The sequence below is a fragment of the Struthio camelus genome, chromosome Z (genome assembly GCF_040807025.1).
Source record: "Struthio camelus isolate bStrCam1 chromosome Z, bStrCam1.hap1, whole genome shotgun sequence".
NCBI lineage: Eukaryota > Metazoa > Chordata > Aves > Struthioniformes > Struthionidae > Struthio > Struthio camelus.
The window spans coordinates 51,152,747-51,170,847 of record NC_090982.1 but is presented as its reverse complement, the minus strand read 5'-3'; the positions used below and the strand labels follow the sequence as shown (position 1 = coordinate 51,170,847).

The following is an 18,101-nucleotide window of genomic DNA, read 5'->3' as shown; positions in this document are numbered from 1 at the left end:
AATTAACTGAAGGCTCAGCCAAAGTTATCCTAATTAACTTGAAATAAGAACACCCTCAGTCTTTTGCACCAATTTTACAAAATCACCTTAAAACCACACTGCAAATTGAACGACAACAGCTCAGCACACAGCTGAGCTGTCAGCTGAACTCAGAGAAGCACTTCTAGGGAGCTCTTATCATCGCTTTAAATCAGTTTAGTCCAATCCTTCAGCTTGCGTCTCTGCAATTAAGCACTTAAACTGCTAACGGGGTTCAGCCACACAAGATCAAGCTATCAGACAGCACAGGTTGAGGGAACAGGGGCAATCAAGCATTTGTACACTCCCAGTCCATGGTAAATAACAGGTAAAGTACGTCTGCTTAAATGTCAACTGATGCAGTTAAGTCACAGTAATCTGTACCTGCTTGTGAGGTCTAGGAGGGAGGTAAAAAATGAAGCTCTTTAAATTCACCAGCTCAGAAAAGACACTTTGAAGGACAGTGGTTCTGCAATGGCTGGTGCCTGCACTGGCAGCCTCATGCAGCCTTTAGCTGATGTTTGTCCTCGTGAGGAGAAGCCGGGAGAGACCCCAGCCACCACTGCGGGACCCCCGCCAGCCGGGGACCACGAATGAGCCCAGCCTCACACGATGCACTGGTGTTTTCCACTGGTGTCAGCAGGTAAGAGATAATTTAAAGCAGAACATTTTGTTGAGTAAGGGGATGCTATTTTTACATAATCAGTTTTCTGAGTGGAACTTCCTTAGATTGGATCAAAACAGGAAAAGCCCGTACTTAGAGCTGCCGCTCCTGCAGTCGCAGCCCCACTGAGCACCGGGATGGGGAAACCACCCCCGAAGGCGAAGAGGGATGAGCAGCAGGAGCTCCCGTCCCCCAGGAAGCTGCCGCTGCTGCCGCCGCTGCCGCGGGGGCCAGCGCACACCCGCCGCTTGTGGCCCCTTCCTTGCACAAAACAGCTGCGCTGGGATCGACCTTACACACCGAAGGGGAAGTGAAACGCCATAAAAAATATATATATATATACTGTTTTCAAGTGTTTCCTCTCACGTCTTAAATGGGGAGGAAAAAAAAAGAAAAGAAAAGGGCGTTCGCGGTTCCCTTTTGCAGCTGTCACGCATGGATGAAGTGGCACCAGGGCAAAGACGTCCTCTGCCGAGGCAGGTGAGGGCCTCTGAATAATGAAGCAGGGTAGAGGATATTAAAACCTTGAGCGCCTAAAGCTTTTGTTAAGTGGTATAAAAGGCCAGGTAAGGCATTTCTGTAAAGCACGATAAAGCCTGTTCCTCAGCCTGTAAGTTCAAATGGACGTAAAGCCCCGCAGGCTTGATGAGCTTCATTTTGTGGGCACCCTGCAACAGATAGGTAAATGGTTAAAAAATGAAAAAGAGAGGGAAAGGAGGACTCACCCGATCCAGCAGCATTAAAAAACACCTCAGTTAGTAATTACTAGGAACGGTGCCATCAGTCCTGGGGCCCAGCACAGGACCAGGGGGACGCACCAGGAGTCCCCGACAGCACCGGGCGAGCTATTTGGAGGCTCCCACCTCTCACACGCCCTGGCACGAGCAGGGGCAGCCACTGCGAAGGCTCAAAAAGCCAGAAAAGCTACCCGCAATGTCGAGAGACGAGGGCTGCGGCGGGAAACTGAATCACTCGGGAGCGTAAGGGGCTTCACTTGACTTACCTAAAGCCCCCGCCCCGACAGCAAGAATGAACAAGCCCGTTATCACTTGTGTTAGCAAACAAAGAGGCAACGCTTGTGCAGGAACAGAGCAGCCTGTGTATTATTTTAAAACATGAGAAACTGCAGTGAAGTTATGGAAGCGGTGTCATAAAAATAAGACAGGGCCTTGGCTTCCTGTATTGGGGTGGGTAACTTACCAGCAAAGTTTGTTTACGTACACCCTTAAAGTCTTCCAGTGGGTTTCAGATGGAGCTGAATTAGACTCAGGTAATCCATCATTAGCAGAGCTGAAATGTCAAAAATGCTTAAGGAATTTATTTTCCATTAAAATTTTGAGATGAGCAAAAGTCACTGAATCTCAGTACGCTCTCACGTATTAAAAGTATATTTTCACCTGAAGTTGTGAGTAGCACCTTCAATGGCAAATGTGCAAGCAGGTGTTAAGTGCACTTGTAAGAACCCCTGTGCCAACAGGAGATGTGTAATAACGCTAGCGTTCAAATATTTCTAATTGATTCATTTGACTGTATTCAAACATTTTTAATACTGGAAGGAATGTGATTAAGCATGCAGATGTTCATGCCATTGTTTTAAGTTCCTCTGTGCTACTGACTCATCTGTACTGCAGGGATAGTGGTACTTCCCCTTTTCACATGGGTGCTAAGAAGAAAAAAATACACTAAGGGATATGACAAAAAACTAAGTACAAAGCGTACAAGGGTGTCTTGGTCAATCTCGATGTTGGTTAAAAATAATTTAAAAGAAGTGCTAATTCGCATTCAGAAACTTCACAGCTCAGTTAGAGGAAAAAAGGAAGGGAGAAAAAACAATGCTTTTCAGTGACCCTTGAAGCAAAGGTGTTGAATGGAAGGAACCTCTGCAAGCATAAGCTAGAATGTGTAAAGAAACTGTTTTTCTGAGGCGGTCTTCGAGTTTTGTTTTAATAAAACTCTCCCTGAGGTGCAGTCGGAGCCCTTCCCAGGCAGGTGAGGCAGGTCACTGTGGTTAGCTGAAGCCCAGCAGCTTTTTGCAGCATGCTTACATGACTCTCAGAAACGTGGTGCCACAATCTGTGGTTTACCTAGGTTTGTTTTGATAACCAGAAACAGATGTTCATAATACTAAAACACCAAGCCCAACTCCTGGTTATCTGATGAACTATACACAACAGATACCGCCGCCTTTGCATAGCTTTCCAAAAGATACAAAGATATTATATTCTGGGGCAATGTGGTGACATGTTTTCTATTTATGTGTCCTTTTTATTCTGTACAATAGTCTCTGTACTACACAACAGTATCACCCTATGGCAACCTCTCCCACCTCTGCCACAGAATTGTTTGGATTAAGAAAAATAAATAAATAAATCACTTAAATATTTGACTTCTAGGATTGCAAATAGTTTTAAAAGTCCTTCCTTCCGAGCAAGGCAGCGCTGGAAAGCCTCACGCTGGGGCTTGCCTGGCCTGAGAAGCCCAAGCCAAGAGATGAACTTGCTGAAGGGCCTCCTCAGTGCCGGGGAACCCGGCTCGGGCACCAAGCCTTAACGCTGCTAGGACTATGGGAACAAGGCCTGCCATAGGGTTATTCAGTCCACGCCCTGTCCCACCGAAGATGTACACTTGCTTCTGGCACATGCTTATCTAATATATTCCTAACAACATCCAGGGGTAGGGACTTGGCAAACGCTCCCTGCCGTGGGTTTAAGCACCTCCCTGCCCTCCCCAGCAGCATGTTCCCCCCACTGCTAACCCAGGTGCGTCTTGCCGCAACCGAAGCCAATTCCTGGTCCATGTACCTTGGATTCGGAGAACAGGAAATAATCAGGTAAAAACGCCTTACTCTTTGGCAAAAGCCTTCACATACTGCAGGCTAATAAACCCTCAAATTTTCTAATTTTTTGTTTCTTTTTTAAGATAGTTCCTTGTTTTTAGACCTCTGAACCTTCTTGTTGCTCTCCTGTGGGCTTTCCCCAACTGATTCACACAAGCCTTTACACACCTTGATTTGCCAGAGATTTGCCTCTCACCCTACGGTTGCTCTTCGCCCTCCAGCGGGGAGGCAGAAGGCGGGTCTCAGCTTTTAAAATCATCAAGGAAGACAGCTTAGTGGCTGATTAGATGCTGCTTTCCTTGAAGAGGTGCTCCTGAAACCAACCTCAGCCAGAGGAAGCTGAACCACAGCAGCACCCTGGGCCGAGCTCGACCCCGGGTACAAACGCCAGTGACTCCCCCGTCTCCCAACGAAGCCGACGGGCACCGCAGACACCTCCGAGGGCAGGCTGTGGCCTTGCATTACCGCACGCTGCTTTCTTGTTTTGTCATTTTTATTTAGGCACACTAAAAACACTCCTGTCTCAGAGGAGCTCTGCTTTCCAACTCTGCTTGCCTTTAGCACCGAAAGAGAAACAGGTAGTTCAATCAAATGGCGTGCGTACGCTTGAGTGAGGGGAAAAGTGCACAGTTTAGTTTGATTAATTATCTTTTCTTTCCAGTATTTCCTTTTTATGCTTTCTCTATGCATATTGATCACAAGGAGGCTTTTAATAAATTAAGACCAGTTAGGACTTTTAACCATAGTTTACATAGTTCCAGCTCCACATTTCAGAACGTGCACGTTATGTGACCGTACAGAGAGGATTTTTCACATGCTACCAAAACAGGAGATTGATGTTTTGTTTTTTCTAAAGAACCACTGATTATGGAAAGGCCAGTGGTTACTCGAATCCAAATATTTTTATTTGCTCTGTAAGGCAACTCACCATGAATATTTCAATCTCAAAATGCTGTGTTGATCATTTTGATAGTAGCTAAATAGAGAGATCTAAAGTTAGTACTTAAATTGAACCCATGCTCTTCAAGTTTTAGATTTTTTAGACTCACTTGGTACTTTTTTTTTTTTTGTGTAAGACAAACATACAAAATCCTTCCAACACATAACCAGCAAACGTTCAGTGCTGCTAAGCAGTCTTCCAGACAAATAGTAAAGAATTACTCAGTAATTTTGGTGTTTGTCACATACGGGTTTTTACTTCCCACTATAGGAAGACCACCAAAAAAAAAGCACCAAAGCACATAGCATCTCACCCTCAGGAGACTCCCATTTCCACCAAAGTCGGTGTAGATTCCCACTGACTTTTTCTCATGTAATTTTGAAAATTTACTAAGATTCAGAGTAGATTTGTTAAAAACATGCATAATTGTGACTAACCATGGAAAGCTTTCCAGCGCTCCTCAGCCCAGAGCTGACCGCAGCAACACCTGGGTACACGGAAGGGTCTTATCTGCCCCCCGCTTCCCTCCAAACCCTTTGCGGCTCCCCTCTTGCCACCAAGGTCACTTCCCAGCTGACACACATGCTAATCATGTCATAAACCTTCAATAGGCACGCAAAAGTGCCTGGCCACTGCTTATCACATGAAGGTCAGCCACATATCAGTTTTTATTGATTTTAAGCAAGTTAAAGTCAAAAGAACAGAGTCAGTGGCGTTAACCACCCCAACCAAGAGCAAATGTCAACTTTTCAGTGGAGGTAAGGCTCCAAGGGAAATAAAATGCTTTGCAAATTTCTGAGAGCTTTAAGGTTTGTTACAACTAAATCAGCCTGGAGAGTCCTGATCTGCATGTCTTGGAGACACACAGGTTTGGAAGGGAACAGCCTGGCTGGCCCCAAAATGTCGCTCGAAAAGCTTCAGAGCTGCTCCGGTGCCAGCTCTGCGTCTACTGTGCACACTTCAAGGCCATATCATAGCTGTTTCATATCATCTTGCAAGACAAATAAAGATAACAATCTGAGCCCTTCTTATGGGGGAAGTCTTGCTCGCTCTCTCTTTTTTTTTTTCCTTTAAATGGAGCTGTTAACATATTACAAGTTCTCACACTTCTCTGACAGGAAATTTCCACTCATCGAGTTCTCACCCACATCACAAATAGATAAGCACATCCTAGACACGCACCGTTTTATTCTTCATTTTGCCTTCCTGCAATTCAAAACCTCTGTCCGTTCCTTCCAACGCAAATACATGCCCCCACTTAATCAGAAGTGGAAAAAGAAAGTCATGCACTCCAGCCTCAACCGTATTTCATTTCACATAGTTCACAGAGGTGCTGGCACTGGTCCTGCATAGCAGGCTTCCCCAGATGGGTTTGTATCACCTCTGCCACATCTCTCCATTCTGAAAGCATGGCCTTTAATGGAACTGAAATTTCCCAATTTCCATAATTGGAAAACCTTCAAATTGCCACAGACAGTAGGCAGGATTTAGACATGAAACCCCACAGAAGGTGGATCCTCTCTCCTCTTTCCCCACATGACTGAAGCATTCAGACAGTGAGGGAGTCAAGCCAGCACCAGTGGCAAGTGCGGGCACCAGAATTACTAATTATTCTTAAAAGAAGTTGTCAGCAATCAGAAGGTACCGTCCATTTGAAAAAAATCACTCTGCCACTAGAGCAAGATTGGTAAGGCAGCAAATTTGATCCAGTCTCTAGTAATCAGCTAACGATACCCACCATCCCCACTTCAATCATGCAATGTCAGGCTCTTTCTTCCAAGCAGGCACCTCCAAAGGGGCTGCTACACCCCCTCAACTGCTTCTCCTGGTCACAAAGTCCAGGAGAGCATCTCGGGACCCCAGATGCCCTGTGGAAGCTCTTCCTCCTCCCATGGGGTCCTGGTTATGGAGCGTCTTCACTCATTGATTCCTATGACCTGGTGAAGAATTCATTTCCAATACCAAATAGAAAAGACCTCTGCGGTTGATAAAAAGTGGTCATTAACTCGAGCAAATACAAAATGGCAGGAGAGGACACCCATGGTCAACAGAGCAAGTAGCAAAGCACAATGTCCCAGCTACAAGCCTGGTAGGTCCAGACACAACACAAAACCCGTTGTCCTTGCAAAAAGCAAAACTATAATGTTTTTCCACATTTTAAAATTTTTATTGTGGGTTTCAAGCTGATGCAAGACACATCAGTAGCTGCCATTTTGGGTGATTATAAGTTTTACGAAAGGTCTGTATGCTGTACACTAATGGTTTCACAAATTATTCTTCCACTGCTAAGAAATGACAACTTTTTATACATTATTCAACAGGCGCTAGCTTTCTTCATTATGTTTCTCTCTTACCGTCGTTTGCTATGGTGAACCTCATACCACAAGTCAAACACCATTCATGTTAACGGTTGCAATAACAGAGTATGAATCATCTTCATGGTCTATACAGTGCACGTATCGTACTTTGGAGGACCCAACAGTTGGTCTAACGATGAGAACACTCTAGGAGATTGCTACGTACACTTGAAGTTAGTCCTGATAGTTAAGCATAAAAATATTTATGGCTAAAATGCTTCTTGCTGCTGTCACAGGGAAGAAAGGTATATAGCAAACCTCCTGCCAAAGCGAAAGAAGAATGCGTGCTGTTTAGTCCACAACAAGAGCAGGGCACACATTACAAGGGGTTGTTTGTGGTTTCTGCAAGGAAAAAATGTGGCAAACTTCCCTCCCTCACTGCTGACAAGCGTACCTGAATATGTTGCACACATTAGCAAAGAGGATTTCTGGAAAGAACATGCACTGGCTAGCAGCCCTGCTTCCCTTGACAGTCGGCATCAAATTTTGGCCCTTAGTCACATTAATCTAAAATCTGGTATCGGTTCAGTGAAAACATCTGCTCCTCTGACCTGCTGTTCATGATGATAGCTATGTCATCTCAAAATGAGACCAAAGTGGACATCCAGATAACCTCAACTTTATGCATACTGCTGTGCAGAAGATCTTTGCACTGGCCAAATGAGATCTTTACTTTTTAAACTAGTGTATAGGATACATGCTTTTCTTCACTGTACTACTTAGACAAAAAATAAGCTTCACTGTTTTTAAAAACTACAAAGTAATTACATCATGATGTTTCTTAAGAGCGTATTTATAAAGTGAGAGAGTTTTCTCATCCTCCAGCAGTAAGAAAAAAGGCATTGCTTTTGAAACTCAAGTTTTTGGTACAGTGAGATATGTATGCAGTAACAAGCTTAAAAAAAAAAAAGTAAAGCACTCATTTGTCTGAACGATATATTTTGCTTTTGAAATAGGTGAAAAACGAGCACCTCGGAAGTATCCCAAACCCCAATTTCTCTCTGACTTTTACCTAAAGAGTTATTATAATACTATCATTTGTTTATTGTTTGGCTTTAGCAGCAAAATATATCGGTTTTAAATGGTTCTGAAATACGATACTTAATTTGTCACCAAAACGGGATGACTGCAAAGAGTTATTATAAGGTTCTGATTATAGTCTCTCAATGACTTCCAAAGCAAATCAGTTTACACCACAAGCAAAACTGTGTGTTTTTTTTTTCTTGTCAGAACTATAGCCTATGATTTGAAATTTGGACACTATTCTTTTTCAAGTTACTATTTGTCCAACTTAAGTTGTCAGTTACCTCCACGTAAATCTTAAATATTGTTATCGATATAGGAATTCTGCTCATTTTCCCCAAATTACCTTGGAGGAGAATTTAGCTTTTACACAACAACTACACATTGGTCAAACAGGTGACATCTACACTGAGGGCCTTGGGAGAAAGACCAGCCCTGAGGCCTGGGAGTACACCTCGGCTGAATATTAGAGTGAGAGCCAGGCGTTCACTTGTGCGAAACCCAGGTGCTGGGGGTGCAGCTTGGACCCCTGGGGGTCCCTCAGGCCAGGGCACCCAGCGGTTTGGGACAATACCATGCACCATGCAGCGTAACACAGCGCACCATGCTTGCCCGGCAAGATGCAGCTGCTGAGATACAGCCGCAGAGTATCAGTAGAGCAATTACTGCTGCTACCCAAAATCTGCTGCTCTTCTCATCCTTATCATGGTTCCCTACTGCTGCAGTGGGGCTGTGCTAAGTCCATCATAGCTCAAGAACTTCAAGAATTATAACCGCTCCACAGATTACTTTTACTACAACTTTGTACACGTGAATCATTTCTGAGCTATTAATATCTTTTGCTTGTTTCAGAATGAAGAACATAAAACAGCAGCCATAAATCCCAAAGTCCCTTGTTCAGAGAGGCCATGTCTTTCATACACGGAAGCATTGCCTGCTTAAGGGTTTCATAAGCTGCCCTTTAATTTAAACAAAATCAAAGAAAGAGAAGTGACACAGAAACCACATTTTAATTAGATCAAATTCCTACTCAGCTGTAAAACAGTGTTCAGATCCAGAAAATCAAACATCCACTCCGCTATGCCTTTGCTGCTGAAAAATCTCTTTCCTACCACCTTTCACAGAGCAGGACAGGCTCAGCCCGCCATCCCACTAACCTGAGCTCCACACCCTGCCCTCCCTGGCTACCTTCCTAAGACGGGGGGAGCCTCCGAGCCGAGCCGTGACAAGAGCCCAGTAACGGTTGCCCTGAGGCAACCATTAGGAAACGTCAAAACTGTCACTCCTTAACTCTGCCCTTGTGTCTACCTACTCTGTTCTTGTGTCCACCTCTGCATGGACCTGAGTCTCCTTCGGCCTCCACCTGCAAGGGAAGGAGAACTGTCATGAGGTGGCAGTGGCGTCGACGCAGCTTGGACCAGGCGCAGACATTCAGGATAGGTGTCATATCACCTAACAGCCTCTCTCTTAATCCCTACATCTAAGTCATCCCCCTAAGCTCCCTTTGCAGTTAAGGGAGAAGACTAGGTACTTTCAGCGTATTTTCACCTGTCCTGTTTTAGGCAGCTATGGTAGGATGAGACAAGATCGTGTCCTAAAAGTGCCAATTTCTCACCACCAACTGTAAGGGAACGCTAGACAACCAGCTCAATGCAGACATGCATAACATAGACGTTGTCCTCGATGCCTCATCGAGGGAATCAGATGAAAAACTGTTATTTATTCCTGTGAAGTGCAACTTTACTTCGAAGACCGAGGTCATTTAGTTGCATTTAACATTGCACCTAGGTAAGTTATAGAACATCCACCTGCAACAGTGAATCAAATGACTATGATAAGTTTTCTAGACCAGAAGAATTATAGGCAATAGTATTACAAAATGAACTTCAAGACACTCACCTTATCTCCAGTACCAACGAGGAATTGATTTTCCAACCTTCTACCGATTGCTGGAAGATTGAGGAACCCTTTCGAATTGTTTTATCAGAGCTATTGATCATTGATCTACTCAAACTCAGTTCACCATCTCTGCAATGCAACACAGAAAAAACACAATTATGTTAAGGCTAGTTCTAGTTTGAAGTAATTTAGATCACAAACACCAGTGATATTTTCTCTTTGTCCACGACAAAACGTAGCAATTGCCTCCCATTCTCACCTACTCTGCTCGCCAAATAAAATAAACCATACCTAAGAGAAATCTATGGAAGATCTCTATCTAAGATTTTAATACTTAATTTGAAAGCTTAAGTATATTTTCAGTTTTATTGCAATGAACAAAACAAAAATTACAATGAACTCCAAATTGTGAGGCCGGACCTGGTTTGCCTCAGTATACACGTGAGGCAGATTCTGCACGCCCCTGTCCCAAACTTCCACTATTAAGCTAGGAATTAACTTTCACTCCTTCCTCCAGCAATTTATCTTGTTATACATTAATGGCCTAATTAACTCTCTTTGCCTCCTACTGGTACTAGGAGACTTCCACGCCAGGAGTTCTGGGGTTGCAGGGCACACGAAACACAAAATTTCCCTGAGACTTCCTGCAACATTTGCACAAACAAGGCCAGGCAACCTCCGTTGTCTATCCGATTGACCAATCTCATTATATCCATCCATTTTGGTAGGGTAACCTTAAAAAATAAAAGCTGTAGTAAGCAGCGGCTGATGATCACTGAACATTTGATGAAGTACCATACAGTTACCAGTCGCAACCGTATCAGCCAACAGGTCACACATATGTAATAGGAAAGCTAAAACACTGCAAGCAGAACTCAGGTCTTAGGTCTAAAATCTGTTTTTATTTCCATATATGCAACCATACTGTTTCTATTTATACACCAGAGCACCATTCAGCCCTCTGAGTTCAAACATAGTAGCGTAATCCATAGTTGTTTAATGTATCAATCTCTTTGGGTATAACATTCTCCCATGCAGAATGCCTTATATCTGAGAAGGAGTATATATCACAGTAACATAGAGAAATCTCTATCTGTTAAGAAAGGAAGACTTCCCTGAAATATTACTAATAATTCCACTTGGCTACAAATAGGACTTTTGACCAGCAGACATTTGACCAACAAAATGGAGCATGAGAAATGTTTCAGTGTAGTCTCTGAAAGAGACCACAAGCTTTCTAGGGAAATGCTAATTTTTGTTTCCCTGTCTCTGAAAGTGCTTAAAACAATGGGATCCTGGTGCATTGTAAGAGCTACTGCAACATTATTACAGTATATATGTGTACTAGCATTTGATAAATTATACCGCAGATTAAACTAGAACTAACCTGCAATGGGACATTAATTAGGCTAAACTAACAAAACTGGTACTTTGTGTTCATTTGCAAAAACGGCCATGATTGCAAAAGCTCCTGTAAGTAGTAAACAATGTTTTACACTTCATCTAAAAAAAAAAAAAAACCCAAACCCCAACCCCCAGTGCCACTGGCACCACTCTCCCCTCCTCACCCCCCCCCCCCCAAACCAACAGGCTGCAGCAAGGACGCGGCGCTGACTCAGAGGTAAGAGTGCCACCTACTGAAAAACCCACAACTCCAGGCAGTTTTGCACAGGTGCACCACCTGTACGCAAAGCCTCCTACTCACTCCAACTCGACCCGATGGCAGCATGTTGTGGAAGCCACTGAAGTGAATGAATAATTACAATGTATTTAATATTTGCTTTTCGATGTTTTTAATTTCACATTCACTAAGCTAGTTTACGGTTGCTTTCTCTTCCACAACTGTTATGACTGTGCTTATTGCATATCCTGTTCTGCAACAAGATAGAGTGTATGCATCTAAAGGAAAATTACCCAAATGCATCAGGTAAAGTACACATATAAGAGTACTTCAGGGAAGTCTCTAGTTTATGCTGAGTAAAAAGTTACCCATTAGGCACTTCAGGCAACAGTGAAACAGGTGACAAAATTTAGCTGTTTGGAACATAATTTGTTGCTAAAGTACTCTAGCATTTGAAAGGTGATTGTCTCGAGTATTCACAATTTACATCTACAATGAACTATATATATGGCACAGAAAAACAATGTTAAATTATGTTGCCATGAGCTGAAAGAAGGTCCTAAGTGCTCCGTGTTAAAGCTCTACTACAAACACAGAGGTGTTTACTGATATGCTCCTCTCCCTTTTATTAGTAGTTTAATTTTCATCTAAAATAATATTTAATACAGTCATGCATAAGAAGCTCAACTTACACCAGGAAATTCTTCATTGTGTAAACAAGTAAGCGTGAAATGAACTGGGGCCACTTTGCCTCTTCTAGAACTGCAGTAAATCCCCCTTGATATTAATAGAACAACTGCTGTTAAAAATGATGGTAACTTGTGGCTTATGGTGTCAACCTCAGCTCCGAATTACCTCGCTTTGGTGACCAACCAGACTAGTATAAGACCATCTCTTATCCTGCACGTAGTTTGTTAAATGCAAAAAAAAAATAATAATAATAATACAATGCATGTGTGTTATTACTTGAATAACCTTTAAAGGGACATTACTGTCTAGACATTACTGTCTAGTTAAAGATTGTCATGCTTTTACAATTATTGTCCTAGAGATTTTGCTGTGAAAACATAAGGTGTTTAAGGCGTAACATATGCTTTGGAATTGCACAGATTCTTATATAATACCCTATTTCAGAAAACCTGGGATTTACTGGCGGTGTCATTAATAAATACAAAAAGGGCCACCTCATGCATTCAGAATGTGAGATTACTAGTACTTCTGGAAGTAAAACATTCCACAAAAGAATGACTTTGTTTTCCCTTGTGGCCCATCAAAAATAACCAAAACAGTGGAGTGAGCCCTTCTACTGGAAGACAGGCAAGAGTCGTTAAGTGGCGGCAGAGGGAAATAGGAGACTTAGTCTTCCTGTTTTCTGATTCTTACTGCTGAGGGATGGGGCAGAAGGGCTGGGAAAAGGAATGGTATCCCCACATCCTTAGCTAAAGGACGTAGGACCGTACTGCACAAGAAGTTTCCCTGACACCAAAAGTGTCGAGATATCACTAAAGGACCTGGCAGAAGCACGTTGTATGTTTAACTGTCAGAGAGGTAGTACATAGCTGTGACTACATACTTTGTTTCATGTAATAGTAAAGCATCAGTTCATTTAAAATAATATCAAATACAATATATCATAAGCTGGAGGGTTTTTTTTTTGCAAATATGTAGCAATTATATCTAGTGACTGACTTCTGAATCATTTTAGCAACTGCACCTAGTCTGAGTTGAAGGATCGTATATTTTGAAACATGGATATCTTTAGTTAATGCTCATTCTCCCTGACACATTAGTTCTCCCGTGCATTCTTCTCCACCTATAAACATACATTTGAACTTCAGATGTCTTGTTCAGTACACCGAGACTACAGCACTGCTGCGAAACCTGGGCTTACACTAAGTTTCGACAAGAAAGTAAGTTACCGCCAAGTTGTAAAAGCCTTTAATACGTAGGGAAGCAAACACCACACCATTAACCACGCATGGGGAAAACCCTCTCACACCTAGCCGATGCCGCCGAGGTGGGCGCTGCGTGGGCACCGCGCGGGCCAGCAGCAGCCCCAGGTTTGTCCCCGCTGAGGTGCAAGGACAGGAGAAGAAGCCGGGCCACCAGACCTGCTCCTTTTCGGGAGCCACCTGCCAGCCCCGACACAGTGGCGCCTGCCCTGGTGTCCAGCGGTGCCCAGCTGCGCACAGCTGCCTGCACACACCCCCTCTCCTGCCCCGCGATGCCCGGGGAAAGGGGTCTCAGGGGCAGGGTCGCAGGGGGGCACCTGCAACCTCCTCACTCCCCCCAGCCCCAGCTAAGGCGAGGGCTTATAGCAAAGGACGAAAACCTGCTGCGGCCGCACCCCGCCAAGCGACGGGCACGAAGGCAAAGCAGGAGCCCCCGCTGCCGCCCCCTTCTCGAGGGCGTTACGGCAGCCGGTGTGAATTTACACACGCCGTGAGCACAGACAGATCGTCCCCTTCTGGGAAAAACCAGGCTTGGCTGAAAAGCCAACTTCTTCCCAGGACAGCTGCGAGTCAGGGGCAGAGAGGAAGAGCGGGGGCACGCACACGCCATGCGCTGCCACAAAGCCAGGGAAAGCTGCTGCGCTTCACGCACAAAACGGCAAGGGACTTTCCGTCTTTCCTTTTTAGTCGAAGACAGGCAGGAAGGGAAAAAAAAAAACATAAAGCAGACGAAGGTCTAAGCGAGAGAAGGGGGCTTCCCACGGAGGCGCCTCCGGAGCCGGCGGTCCCGCTCCGCAGCCAGCCGGAGCTCCCCCCTCCGCAAACTCTCCGCCCCGGGGAGCACCAAAGTTAGCAGCGGCTCCCGGGCAAACTTGGGGCCGCCGTGGGCTCCCGGCGGCCGCGCAGCACCGCGCACCCGCGGCCACAGGCGGGCGTCCCGGCTGCGCCCCAGCCCCGCGATTTGGGGCAGCAGCAACAGGCGCAGCCGCTGCCCGCGGCGCCCAGCGCACCCCCCCCCCCAGCTCCCTACCCCCTGCCGCCGCTCCGCACCCGCGGAGCCGGGTCCGGCCGCTGCCGCACAAACGCCGCGGGTCCCCGCCGGCGCCGCCTCCGCACCCGCGCCGTCCGCCCCATTTCCCGCCGACGGGCCGAAGCCCCGCGCCGGGCGGGGTGGGGGGGCGCCCCGCGGCCGCGGAGGTTACGCGCAGCCGCCCCCGCCCGCGGCCTCCTCCCCCCCCGCCCCCGGCGCGCGCCCGCCTTTACCCGGGCAGCGGGGCCTCCTGGCGCTCCTCGGGGCGCGCGATCTCTTTTGTCTTGTAGACGATGAGGAGGATGCTGATGGTGCACGCCGTCCACCGCTTCCGCACGGAGCGCATGTCGCCGGCGGAGCGCGGCCCCCGCCCCTTCCCTTTGTCTGTCTGTCTGTCTGTCTGTCCGTCCGTTCGTCCGTCCGTCCGTCGGCCGGCCGGCCGGCCGGGCAGCAACTCCCACGCCGCGCCCAAGACACAACACACAGGCACAAAACAGAAATTGAAATAATAATAATAAAAAAAATAAAAAAAAGAAAGAAAGGAAGAAAGAGACAGAGAGAGAAGGAGCGGGCGGTGCCGCCGGCCGGTGTTAGGGCTGAGTTTGGCTTTCTTTGCCCCCTTCCCTCCGCTTCCCACGAGCGGGGCTGGCGGGCGGCGGCAGCTCCCTGCCCGCCGCGCTGCGCGCTCCTCCCGCGCTGCCGCTGCCCCGCTCCGGCTCCCGCTCCCGCTCCGGCCCCGCTGCGATCGCGGCGGCGGCGGCGGCCCGGGGGCGTCGTTGGCCCCTCCCTCCCCGCGGAGGGGCGGGGCTCGGAGGGGCGCGGCCAATGGGCGCCTCGGGGGGCGGGGCCCGGCGCCTCCGCCCCGCCCCCTCGGCCGCGCCCGCGGGAGATGCGCGCCGCGGCGGCCCCGGGCTGGGAGCAGCGCGCCAGCTTCGTGCCAGGCAGGCAGGCAGCTGCAGCTGCTGCTGCTCCGACTCCTGCTGAGACGTCTGTCCTTGAAATGCGGCCGCAGCCCTTACAACGCATAAGGCAACTTTAAAGAAGGGATCGTGAACTCGCACCCGCTCTGCTCGGTAGCCCCCGGCCCGCCCCCGCGTGACTTGGCTCTCCCGGGCTGTCGGTATGCTGCGCGGCCGAGGTCCGCACTGTGGAGCAGGCTTCACCCCCACCACCGCTCCCCTCCCGCGGGCAGCTGGGAAGCTGTAGTGACAAAGACCGAGCGACTCCTGTCCTCCTGGCTTAGGGGACGTACCCACAGGATGGCCGAGCCTTCCCTCGGCCCGTTTGGTCTCGTGTGCTGTCTCCAGAGCTGGCTAGTACCAGACATTTCGCTGCAAGGTGCGAGAAAATTCAGAGTTAAGCAGGGATTTTTCTTGCCCAAGAGAGCATGCCCTCACAGGCATTAAAAGAAAAGAGAGGTTAGAGAAATCCTTGAGCATGTCAGGGCTGCTGATGGTCACTATGTTCTAAAAATCTTTCTTTTTTTTTTTTTTTTTTTTTTTAATAGGAAAGGTTTAATGCAGCCACAGTGGAGAGGAATGGAAACTTTGCAATTCCTTCCACACAAGCTAGACCCAGCTGTTTTCTACATTCTTCTGGGCTGTGGCACTGATAACCTGGTCCCGGAAAGCGACCTCCAAATAGCAACAGCAGCAAAAGGTGGAAACCCACTCTGTCTGTGAGTGCAGACTTCAAATTTCACTTAGTACAAAACATACACAGTCTCTTCTGAAAAAAAAAAAAGTGCATTCAATACAGAACCCTATTTTAATACCACCGTAAAGACTGCACAGCTAACACGGTACGAAAGTTACAGGTCCATCAGCTCTGTTAGCCCTGTTGAATACCTGTGAAACTCTGCATTTTACTTTTTCCTTTTAGGTGTACTCACCAGCAACAGATGACGAGAACGCATACAGAGGCTCCAAAATTCACTCACCTTCAATGGTGGCTTCACTTGGTACCACCCATAACTGCCAAGAGCAGCTTGCGATGTCACTGCAGTTCCTGGTTTCATGCCAGACCACAGGCAGAGTCAGCCTTCGTCTCCTCCTTGCTGCACGTCCTCCCCCTGAAGCTGCAGTCCCGGCTGCCCCCGTGGACTGGCCCGCGTGGGGACGCCCCGCTTGCAGCTACCCAGAGGCACCAGCACTGACAGGGAAGGGTGTCACGGGTGGAAGAAAGGGCTCAGCAGGGCCTTTTCTCTTCGCGCTCGGGCTGCTTGCGGTCGAGCTGTCCTACACCCGGAGAGACCCAGCAAGCTCAGACTGCCCCTACGTCCAGGGAGGCACCGCCACCTCACCCAGGCGAGAGGGCTGCCTTGTTTATAAAGCTGTCCGTGTGGTTTTAAACACCATCAGCAGAACCAGCATGTGCTCTAGGATCCTCTTGGGGAACCTACCTAGTATTTTAACTATAAGCTCTGAACCCTCAGCAATCCAGCACTTCTGTTCAGTGATGTTATTTAAGAGGTAAAACCGTCAGCTCACACTCACATAAAGTGGGGAGGAAAACGCTGCCCCAAAAGCACACATCAATAGCCAGTTCTCTCTGGCTATTCTGCTCTTCTCAAAGACTGTTACTGCCAGCAGCTCCGCTGTCTGGCTTTCCATCCATCTGACCCTGCAGGGATTCATTTACCTTCCGCGCCTGCCGTCCCAAGCTCTCAAGCTGTTTGTGTAGTGGGGCCCTCGAGGCACAGGAGCTGCTTAAAAGTTGACCCAGGGCGACTCACCAACTTGCTCAGCGCTCTCCCATCGCAGTTCTGGTCCCTCAGAACTCACCTCACCACGGAGACCGTGGTAAAGGAGACCCCTCTCAGCTCTTCCCACCAGCTTTCCTTCCATATATAACCTTGTTCTCTGGCTCTCCAAGGTGCTCAAGTAACAGGCAGAAGCATACAGGGTATAGGTATATAGTACGTATATAGCATAATTTGAGCCAGGTGGTGCATTTCGTTTGTAAGGACAAAGTTTATTACAACACTAAATGAGTTTACTGTATAAAGAATTTAAGCATTCGTTACCTACTACTTCACCAATTCCTTTAATTACCTTTCTTTAATGTATCATCAACAGCACTTCATAACTCTAAGAAGCTATCTAAATTATGCCTTGAAATGATTTCTTCTTTCTTACACAATCTAATGATATTTAAATAACAAATAAAGTTTATATCAAATAATATGGTTTATTTTATATGAATTAAAGAAATGGTTTAGCTCTGCAAACCCAGAAACACAATCAGTAAATCCTATTTCATGGCAGCTGGTGATGACAGTAAAATTTCTTTCATAAAGGAGTAGTGGAGGAGCAAAAATGTGAATAATACAAATAATCATGCATTTAAGCAGTTCAAATTTCAAAGTGCTAATTAGTTCCTACGGCAAAGAGTTCTTGAAAGGGCTGCATTTCATGCTGAAGGAAGTAGCTAGAGACTGGAAACATTTACATTTGTTAAAACGTATTACCATATAAAGTCTTTCTTGCATTAAATATATTTCATTTTGTGTGTGGGTGCCCAGAAAATATCTTCTGACTTAATTCTGTTCTCGTTATCACCGAAGACAGAGAAACATTGGAAGAGATTGCCTGGGGAAGCTGCAGAGTTTCCATCGCTGGATGTCTTTAGGAACAAGTTACACAAATCTCTCAATTCTTAACTCAAGGTGGAAGGAGAGATGATGCAACTTCTTCAAGTCCCTTCTAACTCAGTTGGGGTTTCTAATGATTTTCATGTGAATCTGTTCTAATTACAGTAAA

The 18,101-nt window shown here is 46.6% G+C and overlaps 1 protein-coding gene across 2 annotated transcripts in view; it reads right to left on the bottom strand.

Moving 5' to 3' along the window:
* The window catches only part of ST8SIA4 (ST8 alpha-N-acetyl-neuraminide alpha-2,8-sialyltransferase 4), a 63,731-nt gene extending 48,650 nt beyond the window's left edge, over window positions 1-15,081 (bottom strand). The window contains exons 1-3 of one of the 2 annotated variants that reach the window (XM_068928091.1): window positions 14,574-15,081; window positions 9,738-9,866; window positions 9,151-9,201 (exon numbers count right to left, since the gene is read on the bottom strand). In XM_068928091.1, coding sequence (XP_068784192.1) covers window positions 9,151-9,201; window positions 9,738-9,866; window positions 14,574-14,686 — 293 coding nt within the window. In that variant the 5' untranslated portion in view covers window positions 14,687-15,081. The remainder of the gene's footprint in view (window positions 1-9,150; window positions 9,202-9,737; window positions 9,867-14,573) is intronic. The other variant, XM_068928090.1, reaches the window with a different exon arrangement.
* Between the last annotated feature and the right edge of the window lie 3,020 nt (window positions 15,082-18,101).